This window comes from Microtus ochrogaster, linkage group LG1 (assembly GCF_000317375.1).
Source record: "Microtus ochrogaster isolate Prairie Vole_2 linkage group LG1, MicOch1.0, whole genome shotgun sequence".
NCBI lineage: Eukaryota > Metazoa > Chordata > Mammalia > Rodentia > Cricetidae > Microtus > Microtus ochrogaster.
The window spans coordinates 32236605-32248575 of NC_022027.1; the positions used below are offsets into that span (position 1 = coordinate 32236605).

The window sequence follows — 11971 nt, forward strand, 5'->3', positions numbered from 1 at the left end:
CCTGCCTGGGGATCAGGATGTAAGTTCTCAGCTACTGATCCAGCTCTGTGCCCGGCCTGCTGCCACACTCCCTGTCAGGTTGGTATGGGCTCACCCCCTGAAACAGCAAGCAAGTCCCCAGTTAAATGTCTTCTTTTATTAATTCCTTTGGCCATGGCATCTCTTCGCAGCGATAGGACCATGATTAAGACACCTCATATACTCTTCCTCCCAAGTTTTCCCTTCTCTTGTGTGCCGTGTTATCACTTGCGTGGGCCAAATGCTTATTTGGTGTCCCTCTCCTCTATTAGACCATAAGTTCCTTGAGAGGAGAAAATTCATCCTCCTGAGAAACAAATAATGAATGCTTCCCTCTAGCAGGTGCCTAACAGGTTTTCATTTGGGTGGAGACACACATAGAATTAAAGTGGGCCCATAGAAACGGCCATCTTAAGAATACTTTAGGCCAAGGAATTGGTGCAAACTCTTGGAAGCAAGAGCTTGTGTGCATCGCAGGGGCGAGGAGAGAGACCTGTTGGAAGCTTTAGCAGTAAACACGGGTGCCTTTTTTTCTGCGCAGTGAAAGCGAAGTTCTTAATGGAAGATGATCTGAATCAATAGCGCCAGACAGCTGATTTATATAATGGCTTCAAGCTGAAGCCGTGGTCTTTCTCTGCATAGTGCTGCCGTGCAAGGGGAAAGGCTGCCGACCCGGAGGCTCCACAAGTAGACCTGTGGCCATCTGTCAGAGTTCATCAATATGCTCCCCCATCAGCAAGCCAGCCCAGAGCTCCCCGAGAGCAGCTTGCAGCAGGCCCGATGCTGAAGATGCAGAGGGGGTTAATAAATACTGGATTGGGGCTGCTGAGGTGGGGCTGCCACTGAGCAGGCACCCACTGTCGGGAGCTGGGCCTTTCGCTCTGAATAAGAAGGGTTAGAGAGAGAACCCCGGGGCTTGCACACCCAAAGGAGACTTAAGCTGCAACAAGCAGCAGCCGCCGCAAGGAAAGCCTGAGCCAGGGGGAACCCGAGATGTCATCGCTGGTGAAGGAAGACTTGGAGAAAAAACTGTTCAAGCCGCTGGCGCAGAATCTCTGCGAGTTTATTGAGATCGAGTTCTCGGTCCAGGACAGGTATTACCTCTGTGTGTCAGGTAAGCAGCGCTTTCTCGTATCGTTTCAAAATGCAAAGAACTCACAGGTAAATACGGGGTATAGGGAAGCGTTGTCTGTCTTCCTATCCAGCTCAGGCATGCATGGAGCGTCTTGAGAGTTTAAGTAGCCAGGTTAAGGAAAGTATATTCTACGGACTTTTAGAGCGTTAAGGAGCTCCCCCTCCCAAAAAAAAATGTATTAGACATTAGACAACATTAATGGTTCAGAAGTGAAATTGGATCTGTACTTCTCTTGGTTTGATTTTTTTTTCTCCAGTCTCTCACCCTATTTGCTTCACAGCATACAATTTTGTTGTATAAAGGCTCACTTAAAAAAAATCCAGCAGCATTCTGAATATGATTAAATGCATCACAGAACCCAGTTATATAGCCATTCCCAATGCCTTTCTGTATAGAACAAAAATGGAACCTCAGACTTTTCCTCCAAGGACCTATTGATACTTCCTGGTGGTTAATTTGAAGAAAGAAATCCTCTTTAGAAACATTCTCTTACAGAAAAACAATACCAATACTTTAATAGTAGATATTAGCTCAAGAAGACAGAACTTTAGGGAGGAGAGCACAATCCCTAATGTAGAGATCTGACATATAAAGAACTTAGTAAAATAAGTATTTCCTTTCTGTTACCAAAATATAAGAAAATTGTCTGTGCACTGGCTTTTTCATTCATTATGATGTTCCAAGCTTTTTATGAATTTATGTAGAAATGTTTGTGTCATTATCTCATTATTGAATTTGGCATGCAGCTCTCTCTTTTCCTGGCCCAAGCCTCTCCGTCCCCTTCGCAGGCTTAGGAGTAAAGAGCTCAGCAATCCTAGGGCTACTTGCAGATATTCCTCTTTAAGGCAAACGCCCATTATCACACAGCTCATTACCTCTGTCCTCCTGACAACTGGTCTTTAAGAGCGTTCTAAACTGAGAGGAAGCCAAGCATCTTTGAAGAAAGGTCTAAGAATTCTTTAGAAGGTTACAATTTTTAATAAATATAGAAGAAATTATCCAACAACAAGAATAGTAATACTTATCTAATGCCTAAGCTTATTTTACTACACATCTGAAATATGGGGGATTGGCATGTCAACAAATGTAAGAGACTTAATCCGTTCATAAAATCAATTAGGCTATGTAAAAAGAGAAATTAAAACTACATAATAGATCACATTGTCTTCTCATCCACCCAGTCACTGAATCAAAAGGTATTTTTACTCACTATGCTAAAAGAGGATGTCTATTCTAATATAAAATATAATAATTTTTTTACCTATTATGACTCTTGCTTTATAAAAGTAGCTTCTCATACTGGCAGTATTTTAAAATAAAAAGTTTTAAAATTAGAATAGTCATGGTAAGTTATAAAATCTAATTTGCCAAACATATCTTAGGGGCTCCCTTTAATAATTATATAATTAACTAAGCTTGATATTATATAATTAAACATTTGTAAAGTATTTATTCAGGGATTCTGAAATCAAGCTCCTCTCAAGGTGAGGAAGAAATGATTTCAGGATATTCCACCTAAAGTTAACACACACATACAAAAAGCCTTATTAGTTCCTCATTTTCATAGCTATACTTCATGTCCATTGGGAGAACTTTCCCAAAATTTAACACTTATTTTAAACAACCGTTACAAAAACATTTCAACCAAACAGCAGTTTAAATGATTCTCGACAGTGCCAAGAGAGTGAAAATACTTCACCTGGAAAACATCTATTGACAGGAATCAAGCAAGTCACTGGATACTTGTTGAAGTGGGTGGCTCCATACTTCAAGCACTGTCTACCTTCAGGGAGTAGGGTCGCAAAATTTCCCCTTCATCCTCTTTAACCCTTTCATCTTGTGGTTCCTGCTTATGAGACCCATTAGTCCAGAGTAGTCATATTCCATTGCATTTTTTCTGATTAAAGATAATACATTTAACCATGATTGAACTTCCTTCTTATCTGAGCAGAGTCCATCCTTTGTAGTGGTCCCAAAACTAGGATTGTTTTCTATTCCATCTTGATGATTCAAAGGCTGACATCAGAATAAGACACCATACACTCAATGTCCCTGTGGGAAGTTAGCTACAAAGTACATCGGGCAGCCCCTGGAACCTCCTTCCTTTGCATCTCAGGCTTTGCACGGTGTCTTCTCCCTGGGGACCAGTTTATCCCATCACACAGCACCACTCTTCCTGGCAGTTCAAAGCTGTGTCTTCCAGTGTAGGGAGAAGCTCTGTTTCCTGCAGGAGCGAGGAAAAAATAAGTCACACATGTAAAGTGAAGAGTTTGAAAACCTGTGTTGTAGCATTAGCCAAAACTGAATAGGAAGTAAAAGGGCATGGTGGGACAGACCTGGAAATTCTTGACACAGACCATATTGGGAAATCCGACCCTGATTTATTGCCTGTCAGCTCTGAAGTTGGGCATAAGATAGTGATCCTTCATGGCCTTGTTGCTCACATCTCTGAAATAGAAATAAAAACAGGGTAGTTGCTCTATGAACTCACAGTGGTTATGACTGTATGTCTGCGTAAAGCTCAAGCTAGATAAAATCCCATCATGGTGTGGGGAGGTGGCTAGGAATTCCTTCCCTAGCCCAGGAGCCATTGGCAACCGGCAGCTGCTGGGAGAAGGGGAGACAGTTCCATTTAAGGGTGTAGCTCTTGGTGGGTTGGCCATGCTCCTGTTGACGACCATATGCCCAAGAGCATATGACAAATTAAACTTAATCGTTTAAAAAAGAGTGGAGGGACTCAAAGTTGAGTGGGTAGGTAAGGTGGGAGATGAATCTGGGAAGAGTTGGATGGGGGTAAATGTGATCAAATTATGTTATATAACATTCTCAAAGAACTCATAAAAAATTTAAACACCTCTAAAGTGCTCCCCTACAATTCTCCCTTCTCAATTTTTATTAATGATAGTTTATATTCTAAGCAAGTAAAAGTAGAGCCTTGAAAGAGGTAGCTTAGAGTTTCAAAACATATAGAAAAATATTTAATGTCTATATATATACATATATACTGGATTGTATATATATAAATATGTTGTAAATACATCTGTATAATAAAAATAAAATATATAATAAAAACTTGATATACTCTGTTGCTTTTAAAATTATGCATATACTCATATATAGATTATTTTAAGTGTTCTTATACTTTTAGGAAAACATTTTTGATTCATGGTATTTTTTAATAAAAATTACTTAGTTGTATTGAACTCACAAATAAAAACAGCATGCAACTAGTTTAAGGAGCCCACTCAAATACTTGACTAGTCCTGATCTATGCATTTTTATATTTCTTTCTTTTTTAATTAAAAGTTGTTTTCAGTACAATATCTTTTGATCATGTTTTCCACTACCCCAGCTCCTCCCAGCTCCTCTCCGGGTCCCTCCCCACTCAACTTAATGTTCTCTCTCCTCACATTCTCTCTCCCTCCCGTTCTCCTCTCCTCTCCCTCCTTAAAAAAAAAAGAAAAGAAACAACAAAAAAAGAAAATCAAAACAAATAAGCAAAAGACCAACAAGACAAAAAATGCAAAAACATACCAAAAAGTCCACAAAAATACCATTGAGTTCATTTTTGGTTGGCCTTACTCCTCCTGGGCCTGCCCTGGAGCGTGGTTGTACACCCGTGAGACTCCACTGGATAAAACTGATTTTCCTTTTACCATCTGGTATCGATTGCAAATAGCTTCTCAGTTAGGAGTGGGACCCCTGTCTGCTTCACTTCCAGCTGCTAAGACCCCATCAAGCTCGAGCCTGTCTAGGTCCTGTGCCTGCTGCCACAGTCTCTGTGAAACTATGCGTCTCGGTGAACTTCAGTACAGTAAGAGTTACCACCCTGAAGCCGTGGACTTCATGGAGGGTTTTACATTTTTGCCATCAGCCACATTTTTATGCTGCACCACGTGTAACCAGCACAAAAACTATAAAGTTTTGAAGAAGGGAAACTGCTTAATCACTTTCTTTATTAGGGGGAAGCCTCGTAGCTGAGATGACGGGGAGGGCCGTGAGGTCTGCCTGCTCAGAGTCAGACTTGAGTTCACTTAATGCCATTTCCGTGAATTCTCCATTTTCGACTTTGTGCAGATGAGATGCTTTACAGACGAAACGACACTCACGAGAAGTTAAGTGATTAACCTAAGGTTACAGATTCTCATTCTCAACCCAAACTTCCTTCCACATCTCCACACTCTAACTGATCATAGCTGCATCTCTTAGCTCGTGTGTGCAGATACTTCAAGAATTTCGTGTATGTTGGCTCATTTGTCACTTCATACAGACAATGAAGTCAGAGTGCAGTTGCCCAAGATCACCAACCAGTAGATGACAAAGGGAGGCTTGAAAGCCAGGTCCATGTGTGCTTAGCCTTTCTACCACGTTGCTTTCAGTGGTAGACTAAGAATATTCTAGCATGGAGCTGATCAAACAAACCTGGGATAAACCTCACTGGCTGGCAGTTTTGCTCCTTTGATTCTTCCGTTTCCACAAAAACCAGCTTCTTTCTTTTCCACGTCCTGTATTTCTGTAAGTTCACCAATAACGCAAGCCCTAACCTGTTTAAAGCCAATCATTTTGCTATTTTAAAGACTCATGATGCAGCCTGAAATGGATTTTATAAAGACATTTCTAGAAAATTTTTATTTGAAAATATGATTTTGGTGAAATCAGCCGTAGCCTTCTCAACAACCACAGGGCATTAGCAATCGAGTGTGACATTTCACTGAGGCTTTTAAAAGTATTTCATGATGACTTCTTCTGTGATTTAATTTAAATGATGAAAACCATTACATAACACCAGATTACAAAACGAAAGAAGCATCTATTTATTTAATGCATTTCTGGGAGACTTAATTGTGAGTTTCACATTTCCTCAATCTTGACTAATTTTTTTCAAACCAATTGGCCAGTGGCCAGTTCTCTTTCCATTAGCTTCCTAAATGTTGATGTTTTTTTAAAAGGTGATGGGGATTTCTTAAAGACAAAGCTTCCTTTAAAATTGAAATAGTGATGGTTATAAAAATTGGAATTCTGAAAATATCCACTGAAATGTAAAACCTGGGAAAATGGAATAAAATCTTAAATCCAGAACAGGCTTCTTCTGCAGCTCCCCAGAACTGTTGATATCACCCCTAAACCATCGCTATCTCCCCTAAACTGTAGTTACAAACCACATCTGTAGATATCATCCCTAAACCACAGTTACAAACCATATCCATAGATATCACCCCTAAATCACAGTAACAAACCGGATCCTCTGAGTAAGAGAAAACAACTCGCTAACATTCACACTTTATAAAACACATTTGGGCTCTTAAGACAATGTGACAAGTTTCCATTTTCCAACTGCATTAATGTGGAGGCAGCCACTTAATTCCAGCTGGCAGCCAAGCCCAAACGCGGAAATCAGGGATTGGGTCAACTCCAGCCTCAGCAGACTCCTTTGGCTCGTGGCTGAAGAGAACGCTTGGAAAGTCCTTAGCACTAAAGTAGGCTGTCATTTTGTCAAATGAAGGAGGCTGAACTCCCTCTGCGCCACGCCATCTTGCACAAGCTTAGCTTCCAGGCACGTCCTTATGCTGTCTGAGTCTCGTACGAAGGGGGAAATGACCACTATCGTAAGAAAATTTGGCCACTGGTAGGGATTATCTTCTTAACATCTTTTCTCCTCTCCCTACCGCCAGCCCATCCTTTATGCAAATCATGGCCTCTCCATTTATCTAATCCCTTCCAGTGGCACCCCGTGTGTACACAGTTTTCAGAATAATGTCCGAACCTATTCCAGTCCTTGCAGGAGCAAACGCCTCCCTACCCTTCTTCCTGTTCACCTTCTTGCTTCATGCCAACAATACCAAATACTTGCCATGACTCAAAAAATGGCGGATGTTTTGTGCCTCTGCACCCATGCATTGCTAAAATTGCCTTTATCCCTTTCTTCATTCTAGTAAGTTCTGTTGCCTTTGACAATTCGGGTTCATCCCTCTCTGAGCCTTATTTCCTGCAGTCAGAGAGATGGCCATGCCCCTCCTCTATTGTCCTGGCCACGCCCCTCTTCCTTGGCCCTCATCCAACAGGGCCTCATTCACACACTGCTCACGACACCCTTTGCAGATTTTCTTTCGAAGCTTCCACTCTCTGCAGCCACAGTGAGAGCAGGAATGGGGCCTTATGGGAATTCATTAATTTTTTTCAATTCCTAGCACTGTGCTGGATTCACAGGGGACATTTAAATATTTATGGGCTTAATGAAGAGGGGGTGAGTGGCTCCACAGTCAATCAGCAGGCTTTCATAACTTGTAGACGATGCCATGAGATTTGCTCCCTGAAAATCATACTTCCATATGATGTCCAGTTATCTCTCCAAATCTCTTTACCCCTGTCACTTCTCGGCCCCTCTGCTGCTACTGAGACAGCAAGCTGGGGCAATAACAGTCCTGATCCTGAGGAGGATCTTCTAACTAGACAAGCACACTGCCTCCTCGTAGAAGCTACAAAACCTTCCCCTTCAGCCCACCGTCCTTGTCTTGTGTGTGCATCTTCCCAAGGCTAACAGGTAGGCCCATGCGCTTGGATCTTCTTTGGAGCCAGAGAAATATAGAAGTGTTTAAATACACCAACTTCTCACAATGTCAGGAAGATCCCAGAGTCTCTGCTTTCACTGACCCCAAGTTAAGACCTATAATTGGTGTCTTATCCAGACATGCCCCCAATTACTTCCTCTGTCCCCAAATATGTCCTCCCTTCTCCTCGAGTGTGTGGTGTACACCATACCCTTTAACCTCTCCTCCTACCAGCTTTTAAAATCTTACCTGGCCCAGTGTAGTGATATTTCATTTGTATTTTAATGAATAAATCTTGCCTAAAGATCAGAGAGTAAAATCGCCCCACTGGTCAGCCTTACAGACCAGGCAGTGGTAACACACACCTTTATTCCCAGTAGCCACACTAGTTGCCATAGAAACCTGGTGGTGCATGCCTTTTATTCCAGTGGTGTACATCTTTAATCCCAGCCCTAGAGAGGAATAAAAGATGGGAGGAGACAGCTCTCACACACTGTCTCATCCTGAGATTCCTGGAGGCAGGCTTACCATTTCGGACTGAGGTAGAGGTAAGAGCCAGTGGCTGGCTGTTTGCTTTTCTGACCTTCAGGTTGAACCCCAATCTCTGTCTCTGAGTTGTTATTATTTGTGCTACTGTCCAGGGGCCAGCACACCACATACGTGGAATCTGTGTTAGTGCATGGAGTCCTTGCATGTTAGTGCAAGCTGCCTTCTCCAGTCACCACATAGAAACAGCCTTCAGGGCAGGAGTCAGTGATCTTCCTCAAGTCAGATGCAGACCCTTGCCTCTCTGTCTCAGCTCAGTGACTCCACAGGAGTGTCCTCAAGCTCTGAGCTATTCTCATTGGCTGATTTCCATGGCATGATGCTGTCGGGCCTGCCTCTTCCTTTCTCCTCCAGCCTCTTAGCTATCATCTTTTCTCTCTCACTTCTTTCCCCTGAAAATGTTGCCTTGAGTCTTACCTTGAAAATCATCCCACAGACACAAGCCCCAAATCATTCCAAGACTATGAAACTTCCATCTCAGTCCCTGCTGAGGTAAGTGGCAGATACTGCACCTGTACATCACATTTATTCCACCGTCTGGCCCACCCCCACCCCCTTTCCATTTGGATTCACCAACATTGTTTGGTTCCCACCATGCATCATCAAAACCTAACCTGAAACTTTACTTCAATTTGCCAATTTTTTTTTAACCATCCACACACCATTCTGAGGCTACCAACAACCATGGATGTCTATTGGGCACTCTCCTGAGTCATTTGTGCGCTTTAGTTTTTCCATGAGTCTGTTTTATTCTCGCAACCCCTTCCTAACACCAGTGAGTGACATTTATTCTCTAGAGATTAATGATCTCTTGTAAACCACACTGCAGCGGTGTCAGGATGCGACTCCAGGACATGGCACAGCAGAGCCCACTGAGAGCATTGTCTCTTCCCCCAAGGTCCTTCAGCTCCATGACCTTCTCTGAGGAGTCCTGCGCATTGTGCTGCCAGAGAAATTCTTGCACAGGACACCGCGTCATTAAATCCTGGCTCACTACTGACTAGGTGTCGCTGTAGGAACTTGCACAGAACACCTGACGCAATGCCCTTAAGCTGGACTTGTCAACTGGCCCCGACTCCCTTCTCTAGGAAGCTGGACTCACTCTGTCAACTCTGGGATCAGCTGGTCACTTCTAGATTCCCCACAACTCCAGAGCGGCGTCTGCCTCTTTTGAAGTCCAAAGCCATTTAAAACATTTAACAACTTTCCAAACCTAACTAATCGTATTGTCCACCGCATCTATGCAGTCCCTCTCTTCCTTTGACCTGGTAAGACTGTGCTTTCATTGCCAGAAAGTCAATTCTGTCTGTCAGACTGTCCCTCTCCCGGAAGTGCCCACGTAGCAATCCTCCGTTTCCGCTCTGTATAGTTTGTTCACGTCTCTCACCTATGGCTATGATTATATTCTAATGTATTGTTTTATATCTACATAGCTAAAAAGTCATGTGTCTGTCTCAGTGTGATTTGTGCTACTTAAACAAACGACTCATGACTTAGGAATTTGTAAAGAGCAGATTCACTTCTCAGAGTTCGATGGGAGATGAGGATTCCAAGACTGAGGAGCTCACATCTGGCGAGAGCCTTCTTGTTACATCATCTGTAGTAAAAGGCAGAGAGAGAAAGAGTGTGAGAGGGGAAACAAGAGAGGAAAAAAAAAAAGATGTGCAAAGGTCAGACCGAGCATCCTTTCACTTGGAGCATCCTCCGGCAAAAGCTACCCCACCCCTGCCATGGCACCATTGATCCATTCATGAGGGCTCTGACCTCCTGACCTAATCTCTGAAAGGCCTCACCTCTCAACATCACTGCAGTGCAGATGAAGTTTCCAGCAACAGAACTTGGAGGAACCATTCAAATCACAGCAGCATGCCAAAGTCTCCCAGAACCAAAGGAATCTTCCCCCAAAACAAATCCCAGTCTCACTCTGAGAAGACACAATCAGCTCACAACTCTCCAGGTTGTGAAGAGTTTAGACATCCTGCCTCCCCGCCTGCCACCTCCTTCCAATAACCTAGTACATATGACCCCCGCATAGTCTCCCTTCTTACTGAAATCCTGAGTGTTAGGACAGAAACCAGGTCTCTTATCTGTCTCCCTATGGCATTTACTCAGCAAACAGCAAATACCCCGTTAATACTGAGTAGTATTTGACTCATTGACGATTTCATAGAACAACTCGATATTCCAATAAGACCAGAGACAAATGATTTCAGGACCAGGAAATCACTATTTTCAGTTTTGTTCATATTAAGTACAGAAGGATTCTCCCATGCCTTTCAAGGTAGAATATTAAGACTGTCTGTGCTGGTGACACACTTGGAACACCAGAGTTGGAGCCACACAGTGACAATCTCAAACATTACTAAACAAGTCAGTCGAAGCTGTGTCACAGGCACACCTGCATTCAAAGTCTCACGGCAACTTTAGAAGGAAGTGTCACCATTTTTGCGTGGTCACTCTTCAGTACTGAGTTGTTGTGGGAGCAGAGCCGTTTGCTATTCGTACCTTAATTTTTCATAAGGTCGCCAACTAAGATTCTGACTTGCTCTGGTGAGCATTTTGTCCTCCGCTGTCTGCTTCTGCTCAATCTTCTATTTTCCGCCTCACCACAAAGCCCAGAGTTCGAAGCACATAGCTCAGTGTTCTGACGGACAATTGTCACAAAATAAAGTTAAAGTCTTGGGCAAATCTGGGGGCATGTTGACAAAAGTCCAGCTACACCGGGACTTGCCTTAGGAGTGTACTTATAATTTGGGTATAAGGCCATTAAATAAAAGGGAGAGAAAGAAAAACTGAAATGGGACTTGGAGAATGAAGGTATGAAGTAAGAGTCTGTGTTTTTTTCTGTCCTACAGTGACCAAAACTGACGAAGTGAAGATTATCATGGTGAAGCATTACAGAGTAGGTCTAGATGAAAAGTACGAAGTAACAAAGAAGTGGTCTTTGGATGATCTTCAGATGATTGACGGAAAAGAAGCTGATACCGTAAGCGTTAGCATTTTATGAAGGTAGCGCAGGATCGATACACAGCCGATCGTTATGTTCGATGACCTGCTTTATATTCTTGGCATGTACGAAGTGTTAAGATGACATTATATTGTTCTTAAGTGGTATGGATTAATTTCCTGGGATGATCTATACTGGCTTTTATGAGTTGGAATCTGACTTTTGTCTATGAAATCTAAAAGCATCTTTCCCAAGCTCTTCTTGACAATTTAAACACAATCTACCACTCAGTCCTGCAACTTTAAAAGCAACTTTCTCCAACAGATATTTTCCATGGCCACCCTCTCTAACCCAGGTTAAGTTTTGGGATTCCTTTATTCTCTCAGTCATAGCATTTGATGGTGCCATCAACTCAGTGCCAATCAACTGTGCCAATCAAAAATGGTTGAACTTCGTCACTTTCTGAACCATTTTGTACTCCATTATTACCTTTTGGATCACATAGAAATAGCACTTTTAAAACTAAGTGTATTTGACAGGACTTTCAATCAAAGAATTGAGATATGTCATTGCTTTGTGTCCTAAGTACTCACATTTTATGAAAATATGCTTTACCTAAATGTTGAGTACTTAGAAACTGATTAAACATATTATGGCATGTCCACAAAGTTAGATTAGTTTGCACCCAACACAAAATGTTAAACCTTAGCTTTTATATATAATTATACATATATGTGTGTAAATTTATATATGAAATAGACTTTAAGAATTGTAGAC

At 42.2% G+C, this 11971-nt stretch overlaps 1 protein-coding gene across 1 annotated transcript in view; it reads left to right on the forward strand.

Moving 5' to 3' along the window:
* Positions 1-826: 826 nt before the first annotated feature.
* Positions 827-11971, forward strand: part of Exoc1l (exocyst complex component 1 like) — a 17326-nt gene continuing 6181 nt past the window's right edge. Inside the window, exons 1-2 of the mRNA XM_005359396.3 lie at positions 827-1132; positions 11103-11233. Of these exons, the coding sequence (XP_005359453.1) occupies positions 1012-1132; positions 11103-11233 (252 nt within the window). The 5' untranslated portion in view covers positions 827-1011. The remainder of the gene's footprint in view (positions 1133-11102; positions 11234-11971) is intronic.